The 21,031-nt window shown below is 36.6% G+C and overlaps 2 protein-coding genes across 2 annotated transcripts; both read left to right on the top strand.

Annotated features, from left to right (window-relative positions):
• Window positions 1-2,434: 2,434 nt before the first annotated feature.
• On the top strand, window positions 2,435-4,894 carry LOC104425093. Its single transcript, XM_010037681.2, has 4 exons — window positions 2,435-2,578; window positions 2,807-2,920; window positions 3,640-3,813; window positions 4,579-4,894. The coding sequence occupies exons 1-4, from the start codon at window positions 2,501-2,503 to the stop codon at window positions 4,660-4,662; spliced, it is 450 nt and encodes a 149-aa protein (XP_010035983.1). The 5' UTR covers window positions 2,435-2,500; the 3' UTR covers window positions 4,663-4,894.
• A 6,342-nt stretch (window positions 4,895-11,236) lies between these two features.
• On the top strand, window positions 11,237-13,093 carry LOC104425094 (cationic peroxidase 1-like). The gene is made up of 3 exons (XM_010037682.3): window positions 11,237-11,513; window positions 12,080-12,271; window positions 12,401-13,093. The coding sequence occupies exons 1-3, from the start codon at window positions 11,295-11,297 to the stop codon at window positions 12,950-12,952; spliced, it is 963 nt and encodes a 320-aa protein (XP_010035984.1). The 5' UTR covers window positions 11,237-11,294; the 3' UTR covers window positions 12,953-13,093.
• The last annotated feature ends 7,938 nt before the right edge of the window (window positions 13,094-21,031 follow it).

Here is a 21,031-nt window from a genome sequence, read left to right on the forward strand (position 1 = left end):
TCAATAGGGAAAATGTCACAAATAGTTCCTGAACTTTCATGTAATGTTCAATTTCATCCATGAGCTTTTGATTTGCTCAATTTGGTCAATGAACTACCATTTAATGTGTAATCTCATTTTTAAACTTTTAATTTGTTCAATTTAGTTCCTGAATTATCGATAAATATCTTATCTAATCCCTGACTATTTGAAAATTGACTAATTTCGTCATTCCGTTAGTTAAAGTTAACGAAATTGGCTTCCATGGCTTTTAGTCTCTTAAATAAAAAATAAAAAAGGACATGTGGAATATCCACATGGAAATTACCTTTAAAACAAGTCAAATTGTGGCCACCGTCCAAAAAAAAAAAAGATACATAACCACTTCTTTTCTCTACTTTTGTAATCAGTGCTCTCATTTCTAGTTGACCCCTACTTTGTTTTCCTTTTTTAAGATATATGTTGACTCATAATTCTAGTAATCCAACTTAGTTCCATGTCATCAATTAATGTTCCACGTCATCACTTAACGGTTTGAACAAATGGAAGGACTAGATGGAACATTTGTTAATAGTTCAGGAACCAAATTAAGTAAATCAAAAGCTCAGGGACGAAATGGGTCAACTTTCAAATAGTCAGGGACTAGATTGGACATTTATCGATAATTTAAGGACCAAATTGAACAAATTAAAAGTTTAGAGACGAGATTGCACATTAAGTGGAAATTTAGGGATTGTTTGTGACATTTTCCCTTGTCAATACAAATATAATTACAAATATAATTGTGATTCTCTAACTTTTGAGGTATGTCATATTATAGTTTATTCTCCTGAGAAAAAGTGGCATTAACAAACGATCTAACTTTTAAAACTTACATTTAGAATATGAACAATCAATTGATTGGTCAAATATCAGTTCGATTAAGAGATTCAGTCCTAAGTTACTATTCTATTGTTGTCTAGTACCAGTAGTGAGAGCTTTGTTCTCAGGTATGTACTCATTCTCTTCCATGAACTTTATGCGTAGCTCAATATGCATGTAGAGAAGCATCTTCTGATTAGGGTTTAGTGATTACTATTTATCAAAGTCTCTAAATAACCACATTTGAACAGGTATACTCTCTCAATTGATAACATGTTATATATGTTATATAGTAAATCTTTCTAAAGCAGACAATTGTAAGTCCAAGAGATTTGCTTAACTGATCATTCTCAATATTTTTAAAACAAAACTCTCACATATATTGACTCCCGCATTTCAATGATTTATACAATGATTTTCCCTAATTATGTTTAAGATTGTGGTATGGTTTAGATCATCAGAGCAAATTCTCCAATAATTTTCTGCTTTCTGCTCATCATAATGAATTGATCTATAAAATATCACTATGTGCAAATTAAATTCTAAATAATTCTGTAAATAGGCACGTAAACGGATAAAAATACACTTTGCAGAGAACATTATTACTCTTTCAAATTTGCATGGCATAGTTTGTTTTTGGAACCATTTAGCTTATAGGTGGATAACTTGATTTACTTCAACGTCATCCTAGGGAACAAATGAAAGCATGTAACTCAATTAAAAAGAATAAGTAAATGTAAAAGTTGCTGAGCAAGACAATAAAAGTATGTAACTCAAATGAAAATTTAAAAACATAATTAAACATTGCCAAACAACTCAAATGAAAGCAGGTAATGCACTCTAATTAAGTTGATAATTTCAAATAGGAGTTATCTAGTTTGAAGCGTTAATAAGTTATGCAAATATTAGTTGGTAAGTTATTATAAAAGTTAATTTGCAAAGAATAAAAGAGTTAATAATTTCTAAGTTTTTATAGGTTCATACCACAGTAGTACAAAAAGATGTTCTGATATTGTATAGATCAAACCGATCTTCATTATGCTAGCTTAATGATGAATCTACATAATTAATGATTGAAATGATATTGACTCATATGATTTATAAATCATGTAAAGATCTTTACAACAGGGAATATTATTGAATCAATCATAAGCCTATTATACAAATGTTAATTTAGTCATAAGTTTTTCAATTTTGTCCATTTAGTTCTAAGTTTTTGCGTGAAATTCTAATGTAATACTTTTGGTCAATTTCCACAAGACATCATTGATGTCGCAATACAGTTATCGCTGGTTGTCTTACATGGTACACTGCCATGTTAGTAATTTTCATTGAAGAATTAGCTAATAGAACTATATTAGAATTTTGTGCAAAGATTTAAGAGTGGATTGACAAACTAAAAAGCTTAAAACTAAATCGGTATATGTATAGTAAATTAAAGATTGATTAAACAATTTCCCTATTTAGTGTCTATGGGAAATGTTCAGAAAACAACAAAAAGGAAATAAAATAATAATTAATGAATTTTGCAAGCTCACCAACCTCCCTATTTATAGGCCCCCCACAGCAAGAGAGAGATTTGGAATAATTGAACGAGAGATCGGGTGAGAAAGCAAGTCAAGAAAGAAGAAGAAGCGGCGGCAGCAGCAGCAGCATCACAATGTCTTCGAGGGAGAGAAAGAGAGCAGCTCTCTACCAGAAGTTGCAGCAGCTTCGCGCTGCTACCAATTCCACCGCGGTAAGGTTAACAATAGTAGTCCGCCTCCTCATAATTCAATTACAATTTGATACTGATTATCAGTTCAATCATATAATATGCTCTCGGAATGAATCAAAGTGAAGATAAAATCCAAGTCCTTTCTAAGTTTCTTTGGCTAAACAAACACTTGATTATAGTTGTTGTTACCTGTCTGAGCTACGTCAGTTTGTGGACTCCATAATTGTGTATCTTCCTTCTGATGTTTAGGTGAATAAGACCTCCATCATAGTGGATGCAACCAAGTACATCTCCAAGCTGAAAGAGAAAGTGGAGCGACTCAACCAAGAAGCCGGAACCTCCTCGCCAAATCGGTTACCTATGGTACGTTCACGGGCCTGCATGAGAATACAGTTTTCTTTTTTTCCTGGATAGAGAAGGATTCTGCTTTATGCAACTAAATTAGAACTCTGGAACACTCCCCTTCCCCTCGTGAGCTTTCTCGAGATCATGCACATGAGCCATGCATAAGGGTTTATCCATTTGATTTTTACGAGGTTATATAGTTCAAGATATATGAATCAAATTTAAATCAACATTTTTCCTTCCCCTGTCTAATGTAATGAACAAGATCAACTCCAATCCACTAGACGAATATAATTTCATCTTTCAAGGGACGTGTGAAGGACTATCCAAGTTTTTAGTAGTCTTTTCTTGTGGTAAATTGTCTATGAGATTACACACCTATTACAAAGAAGAAATTGAAGGACAGGGACGATATATTCTTGCATCATTCAATAGGAGTTGCGTAGGGATGAGTCATGCAAGGCAGAGACCAAAGTTGCTCCTGTTTTTTCCTTCTTATTTTTAGTCTGGATAGGGAAAAACCAGGTATTGATAGATAGATATATATAAGGGACAATCCGAGTGGAAGCAAAGTCTAGCACAGTTCCGCTGGGACCATTGTTGTTTTTCCGAGTTGGAAAAGAAAGAAGTATGATCTCTCACTATAGAAAATTAGCTGAAATGACTTTTTCGCTTGTGCTTTTCTATTGATCTTCATTAATATTGGGTTTGTCTTGTATAAATCTTCCATATTTCAGGAGGTGACTGTGGATACCCTAGATAGAGGGTTCCGCATCAACGTGTACTCAGAGAGGAACTGTCCGGGTTTGCTGGTTTCCATACTGGAAGCTTTTGAGGAGCTCGGGCTCAACGTTCTCGATGCTAGGGTTTCTTGTTCTGACAACTTCCACCTCGAAGCTGTAGGAGGAGAAGTAACTCTTTCTCCTCTCTTCTAACCCCTCACTCTCATTTCTTCTCGAACCAGGGCTTGGGCAATCCTCTGTACCAATTAATCTGATCACTGTCAGCAGATAAATCACTTTTCACGGGCGATTTTATGTGCATCTCTAGTTTATATGAAGATAAGATGGTGTGCTAGTGTCGCTCGTATACGAATGATATAAAAGCTTAATCGTAGATGCACCTGGAATAGAAGTCATCCTAACCTGCCTACTTCCCAATATTAAATTGTGTTGGCACGTGAATATTTATGCAAGGATGAAACTGTTGTATCTCATCAGGTGCTTCCCTTGACGTCTCGGTCAATCTAGATCGCCGTTGATCCATGTAAATGAGTTTTAAATCGACGGTTGTGATAAAACAGCACTTGATGCAATAATATCTTTCTTTTCTTTCTCCCTTCTGATTTGTAGAAATGGGTGCATAACATTTCGTGAACAAAAGCATACATGCAAATTGAACTAACATAATGTCTGGGCCTTGAAACTTGAAAATATCTCCTAGAAAAGAGCTTGATCATCCTTGTGATAATTTTCTGCTGGAAATGCCAACTGTTGTTGTGTGCATAAAAATTGTTTTAGATTCGCATAGTGTACATATCGGGAAATTAAAAAATAAAATAACTTCAGGGCTTCGTCAATATAAGTGTCTTGTACACGATATGGATAGCTCGGCTTGATTCAATCCGCCATAGAACTATATCTTGTGATTAAACGGAGATAATTTTTTCCTTCTAGGATCATTGTGACGGCATGGATGCTCAGGTGGTGAAGCAAGCAGTTTTGGAGGCTATTAAGAGCTGGAGTGAAAGGAATGAGTGAGCCAAGACGACTGATGTTTATCAAAACTCTGCTCGCTTAGCTTGTTAGCCCTCCTCTTTCCCGTAGTTTGCTAGCATTGTATCTCTACTTCCATTTCTCTTGTTCTAGATCATCAAATGTAGATGAAAATTTTTCAAGAGTTTCTCCTTGTAATTTAAGATGTGCATTGCCATCCCCTGCTGATGTTTTTCGACTAAATTAGTTCATTTTAAGCACCAAAAACTCAGCAATATCCCCAGATATTTTATGCCTCACATTGCATGAAATGCTCGAGTTTAAGGCAGCCACAGTAAGGGGAGAGTATAATTCTCCACCTTTTCTAGCTCTCTTCTTATCCTTTTTGAGAGAGGCATGTGCATAGAAGGGCTTTTTCCTTTGATCGGAGGGAGGCAACTTCTTTTGTAAATACCCCTTTTCTTCACTATTTGTCATTAGATCCTTATTTTACATCAAATATAGAAGAGAACTCAAATTTTTACGCCTATTTACTTTTTTTTTTTATAACACTGAGGAAGGTCAGAGATAATAGGTTGAGTTTCTCTCAATTAAGAAAGTAAATTGAATATCTTGTGAGGTGATTCCATTATCACAAGTGCCTTCTTAGTGAAAGATTGTTGATCAAATCAAGTTGTGCGCACCTTTGAGGTTATTTGTTATAGTTAACCATAATGTCTTTATTTAATTTTAGCTATAAATTAGTGCGAGATGAGTCGCTTAATTAAGAACTTTTATAGTTTACATTGCCCGTGTAAGAAAAAATTCTTTAAACAGCCTAATCCACCATTGACTCGATGGTTATTGAAAAATTGAGTAGTTAAAATTCTCAAATCAATGGTGGCTAAGATGGTTGACGTAACATTTTCTTTCGTACTGGCCGTGTATGTTTCAATTTTTCCCTTCATTATTTTTAACCATGCTATTTGACACGCCATACGCCTTTACAAAGTTCTGACCAAGCTCTTCTTCAAGGTCAAATGAAGAAAATGAATTTTGCTCAAATGAGACCAAAGGCCGAGTTCGATAGACACCACATCTCGAACCGAAAAAAGAGGCCACTTTTGATTGAGGCCGAAGAGAAACGAAAGGCCCTTCGGCCTTTCACGACTAAAGTTCTCATACGTTGAATTTTTTCCCAGGACAACTGTATATATTTGCGTTGGGTATCGATTTTTCTTTAAAATTTCGTTTCCATGTATACTTAATAAAGTTTTTTGCACCGAACTTTCTCCTCATTCATTCTGTTCATACTGCCTAAAAGAGGGGAAAAAAAACTTCATTTACCTTTTATATTACACGCATTTCATCACGACTGTTTACAAGTGAAGGCCCCTGGCACGCCAATCGATCGCTGCCTAAGCATCTTATTAAACAAATTGAGGTTGATACAAAAAAGTCATCATTATCATTGACTCTTTACGCGTCCGATTCCATTCACGTGCATCCACTAGCGCATGCAGAGCATGCAAAATCATTATAAAAATTGACCAATCGCGACCGACTTCGAAAACAATTCATTTTATAAAGTAAAGGAATCAGAGTTATTCAACGATGATGTAGCCTGTCGCGGGCTTTTTATTATATAGTAAGTGGATCAGTAAGCAAAAAGCAAGCGTGTGGGGACTAAGCTAAAAAGCCCTCCATGCATCGGCTGCGCTTGAAATCGATAATTTATGAGGAAAGATGACGAGGCTCGGAGTGGGAAATAAACAATGATTATGACGACCGTTGAATATGAATGTTACTGTTCATGGCGATTTAACTTTTAAGCTTCTTTAGAGCATCGGATTTATCTCCTGGTCATCGAGTCACGACGGTTCTTTTGTATGTCGCGGCAAGGTAACTAGAAGTAGAGGTGATCTTACCCCAGGCGGCCTCACAAGCATGCACGTCGATCGTTTGAGCAGGCTTGGACGGTGTGTTTCACTCTGAATGGGTAGTCTTGAGCTGGTCCTAAAAGTAGATTCCCTGTTTTGGACTAATGAGATTGGATATGTCGTATGTCGTATGAATTCTCGTCATGTCATCCGGACCAGTAACTGCTTCAAATAGCACTTTAGTGATGAGTGTAAGCGGCTTTCTAGGCCCTTTCGTGCGCCCAATCCAAGTTCGTCATTGAAAGGTATAATTTTAAATCCCAAGCCCCGAAGATGGCATAGAGGAAAGCTATGGTATTGGAAATCGTTTAGTATCTAAGGTATAATTGGATGTTGAATCTTAGCTCCTCGGTGAGCTCCTTATTAGGGTTTTTGTAGGCATCTTTAATATGCCATCCATAGCACCAATATTACGAAGTGACTTCTCGTTATCCTAACTGGAAGTATCATATCCTTCACTTACACATCCCTTGTGGCCCTCTTCTCCGGCTGTCATTCAAGACTCCTCATGCCAAAATCCAATTTTATTGTATGTAATTATTTGGGAGAGACCGCCAGCAAGATTTAAGTCTTTGTGACGTTCAAGTCACTATCTAAGAGATAATTTTTATTAAACCTTTATCAACAAGGTGGTCCACATAAATTTAGGATAAACCTAATCATGGATTTAGCAACTGACTCACCTTATACTAAAGTATCGTCTAAAGTGCAAATGAATGTGCTTTGCGAAATCATCATATGAAAAAAAAACTCATTAAACCCAAGTCGCTGATCAATAGCCAATCCAATTAAACTTTAAAAATTATATGTATTATATTTCAAAATGAGCGGAAATGACATTTTGAACAGTGTATTCCAAACATTTTTATACAGTGGGGAATAAAGTTGGACCTCTCTATTAAGAAAAAGAAATGAATTAAGAGAAAAGGTGAACTCCGACAAACTTCTTTGCCTAACTCTTATCAGCAAAAATACAAGAAATGCTGATGTGGGAACAAGGAAGAGTCAGAGAAACCCTCACCCACGTTTGGGAAGTCATTGAAACTTAGTTTATTTTGATAACGAATCCATGATGGCTATTCTCTGTCTTCAGGATGCTTCATTTTAGAACAAATTACATAAAAATAGAAATAAAGATAAAAGGAAGCTTCAAGATAACTCATCGAGAAGCAACGCCTCTGTTTAAGAAACCATATAATTGATCCGATTTGGCTGTTTCCAAAGATTCCCCAAGCCAGTTTGGTAAATGTCAAGTTTGCTGGTCACAATGAAGATTTTAATCACATAATAAATGAGACTTTAGAAATCTCGCTGCATGAGAAAACATATAAAACACCTTGAACGACACGGTTCCTTATCATCTTGATGTAAAAATAGTAAAGAGAATGATGACCCTTGACTATTGCACCATTGTTATTTTTTCTTTCTATCTTTAGAAATATTTAAAGATCCGTCGAATCATAATTTGCCAACTTGGTTTATCGATCAAGTCCTGACCGTTGTTATTTTTCTTAGTAGTTTTGCTTTTTGGGATTTTTTTCTTTTCATTTTGTGATTCATTAATGTGCTCTTTCCTTACGGGAAAGGTATGTGCTTTTTCTTTACGGGAAAGATAATGTCATGGAACTCAATCGGGAATTGCCCAGTTGTGCAAAAGTCTATGATTCGCCAATGTTGACTTTTTCTTTTGTTTTGGGTACATCGGACACTGGAGGGGACAGAAGACAAGCTTTGGTTTTTTTTTTTTTTTTTTTTTTTGGTCGGTAAGCTTTGGTTTACGTGCTTGGCATGGATGTGATTCAAAAGCTTTATAAAGGAAGAACCGCCCTTGATTAACTTAGCCGTCGCTGACCAAGTGCGTTTTGTTATGGCTACACCCGGTTGCTCTAAGTTAATCATTTATGTGAAAAACAATTAATGTAACGATCATGTTTTCGACATAATGATCGATAAAGTGTTTGTGTGTTACGACAAATCACGATACGAATTTTCCAGCATTAAATCATTTCGATCTTGATTGATGACGGGAAAGCATAAGTAGGGGAAATTTGAAGACGGCTAGGCTGCCTAACTTCTTTTTCTAATATAGAGATTCAATATATGTGTGAGGTGGATAGTCCATGGCCTCGTCGGTATTGCTTCACGTGAAAACTAAAGCCAACACGCCGCATAAGAAACATAAATCGAAGGGGCACATGCATTAAGTAGACTGTGCTAGGTTCCTATATAGGTGAAATCTCATACGAGCGTAACATATAATTTCTTACTTATATGATATAACTGTGATTTATCTTGCTTCTGACTTTTGAGGTAATCTACTCGTTTCATGCAATTTCACCTATATGGCTATTCTTTAACATATGTGAGTATTGGACAGTACTATCTTCTAGTTGTTTAAAATTGAGAATAGTTGGTAATGATCTTTAACAACTTTTATGCAGTATTGGAACAGCAGAAAATTCCGAGTTCAAACATTTTCAAGCTCTTTATTTGCACCAGCATACACATAAAGAGAGGAATAAAGTACTTAAAATTACACCTTCACGTACGATAAAAATCTCAGTTTAAGTGATTTCTGCACTCATAATTTTAGTTTAAGCTCAAGTTGGAGTTCCAACTTTCCAAATACAATGGAAAATATGAAGTAATTGCACTGTTTTCAGAATGCATAAAATATAGGAAGATTAAAATATGCACACAATTTAGGCTTTTCAATTGTTCAAATCAGTTATGAGGCTCAAACTAGATTTGATGCTCTAAGCTGCTTGACTTTGTTTTCGATAATGATAAAAATACACCAGCTATAGCGAAATTTGCCAATTCAAGTTCCAATATGAGTAGCAAGATGAATAACTTGACTCATGTGAATTAGAATTTACAGCCTAACTCGAGGATTTTCAGTCTGGTATGAGCGAAGGGAAGAGAAAAATCTCTAAATAAGAGAGGCAGGGCCCAATTATTTGAACGCTCGGTATATGAAAGAATCTAGCTTGGCGTTGATTTGGCACACTTGTTTAAATACTCTCTTGCAGTCTTTCATATGAATTAGTACACAAAATGGATTGTAATTGTGGAATTATTTTTCTTTCTAGGAGATGCTATGAAAGAATTTACAATCTCTGAGAACTTAATTATATGAAAATTAGTCTAGAGCTAAGTCAAGACGTGTGGCACAACAGTTTAATTGCGACGTGGTCTTCTTTTCCACTGATAGAAGTGATCACGGTAGTTCTCATTTATTTATTCAAGCTACATTAAAATTGACTCATATAATTGTCGGTCCATTCACTTGAACAGATGGAATTATACATGTTCGTGGGTATGAACTGAGTCGACCGTTTGAAATTGTTAGTATTGCAAAATATAACAAAGATATATCATCCCAATCTTCCACGAATTTCTTTTTCCATGTATATGACCTTCTCACCTCTCCGGTTCCACAGGGGTTGCCAAACTTTCTCTAAGGTCAGCGGGAGTAAGCAAAGGCTGCGGACCCTCTCTCAGATCTGGGTGAGGAATCAAACCTCCCGCCTATCACTCGGGGGCGGCGTCACCAATTGCCACAACCATGAGCGTCGGCCGCACTCAACCTGATTTGAACGAGGCCTCGTAGCCTATGCCTATGGTTGGAGAGGACCATTCTCCTAGATTTGGGCAAGGAATCAAAGCCTCTCACCTATCACTTAGTGGTGGCATCATCACTTGCCATTGCCATGGGGAAAATTACAAAAAGGTTTTGAACCTATTATAATTAGTCAATCAGTCATGACCCTCTTAATTGTATCAATTGAATTCTAAATATTTTTCCGTTTTACCAATTAAGTTTATCTGGCCAATTTTTAAGGAAAAAATGTTGCATTTCTTAAGTGTGCTTAATTTTTTAATTTACCAACCAAAAAAGTGTTGTGTTGGATTTCCTTATTATAACCCGTGTGTCATAAAAGGCAAAAATGACAAGGAGTTTATTGGGGAACCTAAGGATGAATTACTTAAATTTGAGTGATTTTACATTTTAGGGGCAGTATATGCAGCTTCTCCTTATCAAGCAAAAAGTCTTGAGAACAGGTCTTATCCTTGGCATGCCTAAGCTAACTTAGGAACATTATTTCGTACCTTTTTTTTTTTGAACGAGTATTTCGTACCCCTTTCCGTCCGCACAAAATGAATGAAAAATAAAAGAACTGTTGACTTCATTATTTGGATTTATTAAATAAAAGCCAACCTGTCACCAACTTTCTACCTAATTTTTAGTAGAAAATATATAAATTCGACTAAAGTCATGTGGTAATGGACTGTTATCACAATGGATCGAATCATTCCAAAAATGTTCAATATCTCATTCTATTTAATGATCATCAGCAGCCTCCTCGTTGCTAATGGCATTTTGACTGGTCAACTATTCTGGGCGGATTTCACGTACGACAGCCCGACCCCACCCTGTTTTGATTAATAAATAATTAATCACCGGCACGGCTTCAACAATCTCGTGGACGTCCTTTTGCTCCATGCTAGAAATTAAATATGTTCCTGCCCTAATTATTTTCCTCTTTTAAAATTTCACTCGTTTTTTTCTTCCACACAGTGTGCGTTGACTTTGAAAACCAGTTCGAAAAACTTTAAAAATTAAAGGCCGAAAGCACTGTAATTCTCCTATAAATGCCACATGCTGAAGTTCACGGAGAACCCAAACTAAGACAACACACATTTGCGAGATCTTTCCCGTCTTTCTCTCTGTCCCATCTGATTGGTCCTTCAGTCATGGCTTCCAATACAGCCCTCAAAATCTGCTTCGTTTTCTTCGTTTGCTCGATCGCATCAAGACCTGCCTTGGCGCAATTGTCTAACCAAAATTACTATGCTACAAGGTGCCCAAAAGCACTCGATACCATCAAATCCGCCGTGAAATCAGCAGTCGCCAAGGAGGCTCGCATGGGAGCATCTTTACTCCGTCTTCACTTCCACGATTGCTTCGTCAATGCAAGTCTCATTTGCTTTCTTCCTCCGCTCTATGTTTTTGCGCTTCACGTCTTTCTCATACTTTTGTTGATGTGTCGCATCCATATCCTTTTCTTTATTCTTTTTTTCATTTGCGTTGGTTATATAATTCCACACGTGTCACATACATTAGTGAGTACAGTAAGTTTAGTAGAAAAAATAATTCATAGAAAATTGTGACCAACGTTATGGACATTCGCATCTGTAAGGATTTTTGCAACAAGTGAGATACACAGGCCAATGATTCCATTAAATTAAGAAAGAACGGACAGTGAAACGATCATAGCACACCATTAGAAGACCTGCCAACCTTGTGTCTCTAAATTTGTCTTCTTCCTTTGTCCCTAATATTTTCTCCATATTGTATTCTATTCTAACAGACGAAACGTCTCTCACTTAGCATTCCTTTCCGATTGTTGGTCGGAAAAACAAAAACACTATTGATTTCCTCACAAGTCCAATATTTGGATGATCCTTCCTGAATCATTGGATCTTGTAAACCCAATAAGATGAACTATTAATGTTCTTTTTTGTAATATTTTCTACAGGGATGTGATGCATCAATTCTATTGGACGACACTGCGAACTTCACTGGAGAGAAGACGGCGTTTCCCAATGTGAACTCTGCAAGGGGATTCAACGTGATTGACACCATCAAGTCAAAAGTGGAAAAATTATGCCCCGGCGTCGTCTCATGCGCCGACATCTTAGCTGTTGTTGCTAGGGACTCTGTCGTCGAAGTAAGTGCCCAACCCTGGAAATTTCTTGGAACGTAATTTTATTATTGATCACTAATGGAATATACTTTTGAAGCAATACAAAGAAACAGTTTCCTAAACTTATATGGATTCGTTGAATTTGATCTTCAGTTGGGTGGACGGAGTTGGCAAGTTCAACTAGGAAGAAGAGATTCGACCACTGCGAGCTTAAACGCTGCTAATACCAACCTTCCAGCTCCAACTCTCAATCTCAGTGCCCTTATCACCTCTTTCTCTAACAAGGGCTTCACTGCTAAAGAAATGGTGGCACTCTCAGGATCTCACACAATAGGCCAGGCTAGGTGTGTGACGTTCCGGAACCGACTCTACAATGAGAATGACATAAGCTCGTCGTTCGCCACATCTTTAAAGGCCCAGTGCCCCAGCTCGGGAGGTGACAACAAACTCTCTCCTCTCGACATCACGAGCCCGACATCCTTCGACAGTGCCTACTTCAGCAACTTGGTGAGCCAAAAGGGCTTGCTTCATTCGGACCAACAGTTGTTCAGTGGGGGCTCGACGAACGCTCAAGTGACTACCTACAGCAAGAACTTGGATTTGTTCAAGAATGATTTTGCCAAGGCCATGGTGAAGATGGGAGGCCTTAGCCCTCTCACCGGGTCTGCTGGTCAGATCAGGACGAATTGTAAAAGAGTCAATTGATTTTAATCTTGGTGATTTTTTTTTTCTTTTCATGATGTAATAACTTGGTGCTCTTGGGCGCTATGTAACTTTGTTTCTTGTCAATTTCACTAAGCGTGATGATATTGACAATGTTATAAGATATGGTTATATTTTTTATCATATGATGGATTACATTCTTTCTTGAAAGAAACTGGGGCTCATCAATTGAATAAGGAAAATTGTTCAAAAAGTCCTAAATATATTACACTTTTGTCAATTTAATCCTAAATCTTTCAATTTTATCAATTGAGTCCTAAACCTTTTTACTTTTTGCCAATTAAATCCATCTGGCCAATTGTGGCTGAAATTTACTAATGTGAACAAATTTTCTTAATTTTTAATATTTTTCGAATTTTAAATTTATTTTTATGTTTTTAATTTCTTTCCTTTTTTTTTCTCTAGTCGATCACCCAACCTCCGGCAACTGGCTTGAGGCCACGGCAGGCAAGTGTCGGCCTCGCCGGCCTCGGGCAAGGTCGCCCTCATCGGGATCTAGCGAGGGCGACCTTGTCGGCCTTGGGCGGGGCTCACCCTTGGTAGAGGCCCTCAAGGCCGACCCTCGTTGGCCTCTAACGAGGGTGAGCCCCACCCGAGGAGGACGACCTCGTCCGAAGCAGGGGAGGCTGACCCTCATCGATCGTGGCCTCTGGTCGGTCGCCGGAGACTGGGCAACCAGCCAAAGGAAGAAAAGGAAAAAAAAAAAAAAAAGGAGAAAAAAGAAATTAAAAATACAAAAACAATAAAAAATTGAAAAAATATTTAAAAATATTAAATTTTGTCAACATTAGTGCCGATAGTGCCACGTAGGATGGTCAGCGTTTACGTTAGCAAATTCGGGCCAAAATTGACTGAACGGACTCAATTGCCATGTAGGATGGTTAGTGTTTACGTTAGGAAATTCAGGTCAAAATTGGCTAAACGACTCAATTGACAAAATATTGAAAGGTTTAGGACTTAATTAGCAAACTTGACATGTGTATACGATATCGTGAATGGAGAGTAATATTTTTTTAATCCACAACAATTGCTCCTTAGTAATCTAATTATCATTAATAATGTAAATTCTTGTGATTAAGGATTTCATATGCAATGCGAAAGATATTTCTTACGCTTTCATGTTGTAATTGTGACAATATCTTTATCAAATTAGGCCCTGTTTGTTTATTTTTGTTTCTGTTCCCGAAACAAAAATTTCAGTTCTTTTGTACCGGGAAACAAAAAAATAACAGAAACGCACATGGTAAAACTTTTGTTTCCGGGAATAAAAATCTATTTTTTTGTTCTTGGGAACAGAAACAAGAAGTAGAAAAAGTTATTTCTTGTTCCCGGGAACAATTCTTAGAAATAATTTTTCTCTTTCCTTTTTTTTTCTTCTTTTCTTCTTCTTCGACACCGAGCCATGGCGAGGCCGAGCCTCGCTGGTCGGCCGAGACTCGGCCTCGCTAGGCTAGGGTGAGGCCAACCCACGCCGTTTGGGCGAGGTCGAGCCTCGCCGGTGGCCTTAGTGGCTAGGCGAGCCTTGCGAGGCCACCGGCGAGGCTCGACCTCACCTTGGGTTGGCGAGGCTAAGCCTTGCTGGCCGACGCGAGGCTCGCCTGGCCACCAAGGCCATCGGCAAGGCTCCGACGAGCTTGCTAGAGCTCGCCCAGTTGGTTACCAGTTGCCGTCGTGGTTGGCGATCGGCCACAAAGAGAAAGAAGGAAAACAAAAAGAAAAAAGACAAAAGAAAGAAGAAAAAAAGGAAAAAATATAATAAAAATATTGACAAATTAAAAGAAACAACAAAATTATACAAGTTTACCAAACGCATTTCTATTATTGGAGTAGAAATTTTTCAGTTACTAAGCACGTTCTTATACTCAGAAATTGTTCTCGAAACAGAAATAAAAAAAAAAAAAAAAAAAACTATTTCTATATAAAAATTGTTCCTCGGAACAAAAACGTTACCAAATGTGCTCTTACAGAGTGTAATTTAGAAAAAAACAAATCCTAGTGCTATATAGATCAAACGACGTATTGTCAAAATAAATTGCGATGGCTCGTGGCTTGATTGATCAACTTGGCACTTCCATACTTGATCTATCATTTTGGTTGGATTGACGAACACCAGATCAATGGTCGATTTTTGTCAGCCGCGATGTTGCGCCTTGACACTTTTTCCATGCCATAGGCCTTGGCAATGTAGAAGTAGCCTTGTAAGGGTCATGTAAATGAGTGTCTTTTCTTAAGCAACGATTTGGTTCTCAAAGTACAAATTATACCTATCGTAAAAAAAAGTATATGAGTTCAATCCTTACGTATAAGATCCAATTGAAGTCGCTATAAAATTTGGTGGCAAATTGTTGTGATCTAATTCTAAACTTATAATTTTCATTTGATTATGGTACTTAGGACGAGTAAATGAAGGATTCTTGTCTTGCATCTCCATCGCAGACATAATTCATGCCAATTCATAATACATGAAAGCATCACACAAGGTCAATCTAACGATTAAAAAGAAAGATTAATGAATGGGCAACATAAGCGACTTGATTCGCTTATGATTGACTTAAGTATGTGATGTCGTGTACAATATACACTCAATCATCGTATCTTCAATCTGATGTCACTTCGCATTTTGTAAGAGTAATTTTTGCATCCACTAGAGTACATGCAGAGAAAGCAAAATCATTATGAACATGGACCAATCCTGTCGTGGGCAATTATTATATATTAAGTGGATCAGTCAACAAAAGCAAGCGTGCGGGGACTGCGCTAAAAAACTCTGCATGCATGCATGCATTGGCTGCGTTCGAGCGCACCTCTTTGACTTTCTCACCGGATCTACACGCTTAAAATTAATAATTTATGAGGAAGATAATGAGACACGCAATGGGAAATACAAATTAATTTAATGACCGTTGAATATGATTATTATCTGTTTATGGCCTTTTAGTTTCCAAGCTTCCTTTGGAGTATGGGGCTAATCTCATGGTCATCGAGTCATGATGGTTCTTTTATACGCCACAACAACGTAATTAGGAGGGGTGATCTTGCCTTAGGCGGCCTGATGGGCATGCGATCGATCAGAAGTGGGCTTAAATAAGTGTTTCGATAAGCACTTTGGCAATGAGAGTAAGCAGCTTTCTAGGCATTTTCGCGTGCCCAATCCAAGCTCGTTATTAAAATGGTAATTAGATATCGCCCCCGAAGATGGCTTCGAGTTTCTGGGACTCGTTCAGTATCAGAGGCATAATTGGATGTTGAATCTTAACCCACTTATTTAACTCCTTATTATGGTTTGTAAGACATCCTTAACATGCCATCCAGAGCATCAAGTTTATCAAATGACTTCTTGTTATCCTAACTTCAAGTATTATATCCTTCACTTCACATACCTTTGAAGGCCCTCTTCTCTGTCTATCATTCAAGACTCCTTGTGCGAAAGTCCAATTTTATCGTATGTGATTACTTGGGAGAGACCGCCACCAAGATTCAAGAGTCTTTGTGATGTTCAAGTCATTGTTTAAGAGACAATTTTTGTTAAAATTCTGTCGATAAGGTGGCTCACATTACTTTAGAAAAGACCTAATAATGAGTTTGACAACCAACTCACCATATACTAATGTGTTGTCCAAGAGTGTAAATGTATGTGTTTTGAGAAATCATCATATGAAAAAAACTCGACAAACCCAAGTTGCCTATCAGGCTCATTCAATTAAACTTGAAAATAATATGTACTAATTTTCAAAATGAGCGGAAATGACATTTTTAACTGTATATTGCAAAACATTTTTATATGGTGCCTGGAATAAAGTTAGACCTCTCTATTAAGTAAGTAGACAGGTTCGAGCTGAGTATCTTGCATTGTCCACTGTGCTTATTCATCTTCTTTAGAGACAAAAGAAGGCCCATAGAATAACAAAAATAAATGAATTAAGAGAAGAGGTGAACTTCGACAAACTTCCTTGCCTAACTCCTACCAGCAAAAATACAAGAAAAGCAGGTGTAGGAACAAGGAAGAGTCGGAGAAACTCTAACCCACGTTTGGGAAGTAACTGAAACTTTCTTTGTTTCTTTTAGCTAGTCAGCTGGTTCAGTAGAATATCCAATTAAGCACATGAAGAGAGAGAGAATCTGTCTACCTTTTCTTCCGCCTATATATATGTATGTATGTATGCAAAGTAACGCACAGAAAGAGGTCAACCTTGCAAGAGTCCGCTTTAATAACGAATCCATGATGCCTGCTCCCTGTCTCCAGGATGCTTTATTTTAATTCAAATTGCAAGAAAAATAAAACATAAAGATAAAAAAGAAGTTCCAAGACAACTCATCGAGAAGCAACGTGTCTGTCTAAGAAACCTCATAATTGATCCGATTTGGCTGTTTCCAAGGATTCCCGAAACCACTTTGACTAATGTCAATTTTGCCAGTGATAATGAAGCTTTTAATCACATAATAAATAAGAGTTTCGAAATCTTGTTGCACAAGATAACATTTAATTCTTCTTGAATGACGCGGTTCGGTATCATCTTGATTTAATTATAGTTAGAGTACATTGACCCTTGACCATTGGACCGTTGTTATTCGTTTTTCTCTCTATTTTAAGGAAAAATAAAGATCCTTCCAGTCATAATTTGTGCAACTTGGTTTTGTTGATCAAGCCTTGGCCTCCATTTGGAGAGAATACCGTTGTGAGATTAGGTGAGTTTTGGCCCATGATGGATTAGTTAGCTTCTCTCTCTCTCTCTCTCTCTCTCTCTCTCTCTCTCTCTCTCTCTCTCTCTCTCTCTCTCTCTCTCTCTCTCTCTCTCTCTCTCTCTCTATATATATATATATATATATATTTACTCAACAGTGAATTTTCTATTAAGTATCCATACTAAATCAATGTCGACATTTTTACCCTTTGTTGGCCAATGTTATTACCTTAATATGGAGATAATGAGGAATATTATCTTTAATTTTATGTTTTGGATAATAATTCTGGTCTTTGGTAAAACAGAGCTTCATATACAACCTCTTTAACCTTGATTTTATAAGATATTATACCCACAATCAGTACTTTATTCGGACATGGCATTATAACGCAAGGGTTCCCATTTGTTAAGATATTATATTCTTTAGGAGTTTAAACTTTTAAAATAAACAGTGTTTTGTTCGATTTTAAACTATCGTCTTAAAATATATATATATTACCAAATTCATAGTAAGGTTCGAGTAAGATTATCTAAACATCTTTCTCGAGTGTGTCATAAATAAAATATAAACACCATTTGTTTCTTGTAATTTAAACTTTCAAATAGACAGATGTGCACTCATCCTGCCTCATTTATATTGGTCTAGTAAAGAAATGAAATTCTTGGAATGAACACTTATTGTTTTTATTTTTAAGAGCTATGTGTGCATGAATCTGTTTGGTAAAAATTATTTCTGTTTCCAAGAACAAAAATTTATGTTCTTTTGTTTTGAGGAAAAAAAAAGAATAGACTCTTACAAAAAAAAAAAAAAAGAAAAAAAAGAACAGAAACGTGTTTGGTAAAAATTTTGTTCCCGGGAACAGATTTAGAACATAAACAAGAAGTAGAAAAAAGTAGCTTTTTGTTTCCGAGAACAATTCATAAAATCAAATTTTCTCTCTCTTCTATTTTCTTCTATTTTCTCTTCCTCTCTTTTCTTTCATTCTTCTTCCTTTTGGCTAGTCGTCGGCTTTGGCCATGGTTTGACAATCAGCTGACAAGGGTTGGCGACCTCACTAGAGTATCGCCAACCCTCGGCGACGCCGAGCCATGGCGAGGCTCATTAGCCCGAGCCTCACTAGGCTAGGGCGAGGTTGAGCCTCGTGGTGGCCTAGCAAGGCTCCGGCGAGCTCGCCGGACCTCGCCCAGCCGGTGGCCGACCGCTATTGTGGCCGGCGATCGATCACAAAGAAGGAAGAAGGAAAAAAAAGAAAAAAGAAAAAGAAAGAAAAAAGAAGGAAAAATATAATAAAATATTGAAAAATTAAAAGATATAATAAAATTATACAAGTTTACCAAACGTATTTCTATTCCCGAATTCCTGAAATAGAATTTTTGCAACTATCAAACGTGTTCTTATATTCAGAAATTGTTCCCAAGAATAGAAATAAAAAAAAAACCATTTTTCATTAAAAATTATTTTCCGAATATAATTATTACCAAACGCACCTTAAGGCACACAAATGGAGGTTTGAGAGGAAGTAGGTGTCGGAAAAGAGTACCTCTCCATGATGATGATACCTTGTACACATGGCCGACCACTTCATGCTCAAGATCCCCACATTGGTATATCCTCGGCTATTGTACCAAGAAGTTTTCTAATTACTTTTTCTTTTTCTTTTTCTTTTTTTTCTTTTCAATTGGTGATTCTTTAATGTGTTCTTTTTTTTATACAAAAAATAATGTCATGGAAGTCAATCGGGAATTGCCCAGTTGGGCAATGTCTCAGTTGATGTCGCGGAAACAAGTCTATGATTAACCGAAGTTGACTTTTTCTTTTGTTTGGGGTTCATCGGACATTGGAAAGGACAGAAGACAAGCTTTGTTCGACGTGCTTGACACGACTATGATTCAAAGCTTTATAGAAGAACCGCCCTTGAATAACTAAGCCGTCGCAGACCGAGCACGTTTTGTTTTGGTTACACCCGGTCACTGTAGATTAATCATTAATGTGAGAAAACACATCATATACTGATCATATTTCCGACATATCAATCGACAAAGTGATTGTGCTTCATGACAAATCATGGTACATATTTTTCAGTGTTGAATTATTTCGATCCTGATCGATGACAGAAAAGCATAAGATGGAAATCTGAAGACGGCTAAGCTACCTACCTTCTTTTTCTAATTAAGAGAGGCAGATGCTCACTTTTTTTTTTTTTGGTCTAACAGATGCTCACTTATTTGAATGCTCAGTATATGAAGTTATCTTGTTCGGCATTGATTTAGCCCACTTATGGAAATACTCTCTTGCAGTTTTTCACATGATTTAGTATGCCAAATTGATAGTTTCTGTAGAATTATTTTTCTTTCTAAGAAATGCTATGAATGAATTTAAGACGTTAGCTAAAAGAATAATGCTTGAGATATGAGATAGGTGGATTTGGAAATAATTAACTAAACTTTTCAATAGTTAAAATCTCTGGACAACTTAATTATGTGAAGATTAGTCTGAAGCTAAGTCAAGATGCTTTGCAACGTGATTAGATACTTGTTTTTAGTGTGATGTTATGTCCCAATCACCATCTTTTTTGATCACTTGGAGTAACTTTGACAGACGCTCGGCATGTGGATCGTTGGTGCATTGACTTACGTATTGGTGGGTATGAATTGAGTCAATGTTTCGAAATGGTTATATTGTAAAAGATAACATGGATGGATCATCGCAATCTTATGTGATTTTCCTTTTGAGACATGAGAAGGTGTCACTCCTTGAAAGTAACGGTGCTGCCTCCACCACTAGTTTTCTCAAGGGAACGATCCCTTGAGAGATCTGTGGATCCCATTTGCTGGGTCCCACCGAGTGAAATTCAATAAATAAAAGCAATAAATCAAATAAAAAATCTAGAAAAAGTACTTATTAGAAACATCATCAATATAAAATATCTTTACTTAGAATTTAGAAAGAAGGGTTTAAGCATCTTTATTATAAGACAAAATAAATGTTGGATATCTATTAACATAGCTCTATGATTAAATATCTTTCACACTTGCAGTCTTTAATGAAATTATTCATCAATGAACAAAATGAATACAATTGTCAAAATAGTTGAATATCCAATTTACATAACATAAAGCATTAATAAATCCTACTCAAGTAATCGCGGTCCAAGTTAACTCAATAATCAAAATTATGATAATCTCGTACCTAACTCTAAATAAATTTTATATTAAAAATTTAAGTATATTGGATTTGTTCAATTAATTTTTTTTACCTCAATGCTTTTTTCTTTTATACAACCCCACTTTATTACCATGCTAGCCAACTTTCAAATTTTTCACTTATACGATATTTCTTAGAAATCTCATTAAATTAGGTTAAAATGCATATATGGAT

The sequence above is a fragment of the Eucalyptus grandis genome, chromosome 11 (assembly GCF_016545825.1).
Source record: "Eucalyptus grandis isolate ANBG69807.140 chromosome 11, ASM1654582v1, whole genome shotgun sequence".
Classification (NCBI taxonomy): Eukaryota; Viridiplantae; Streptophyta; class Magnoliopsida; order Myrtales; family Myrtaceae; genus Eucalyptus; species Eucalyptus grandis.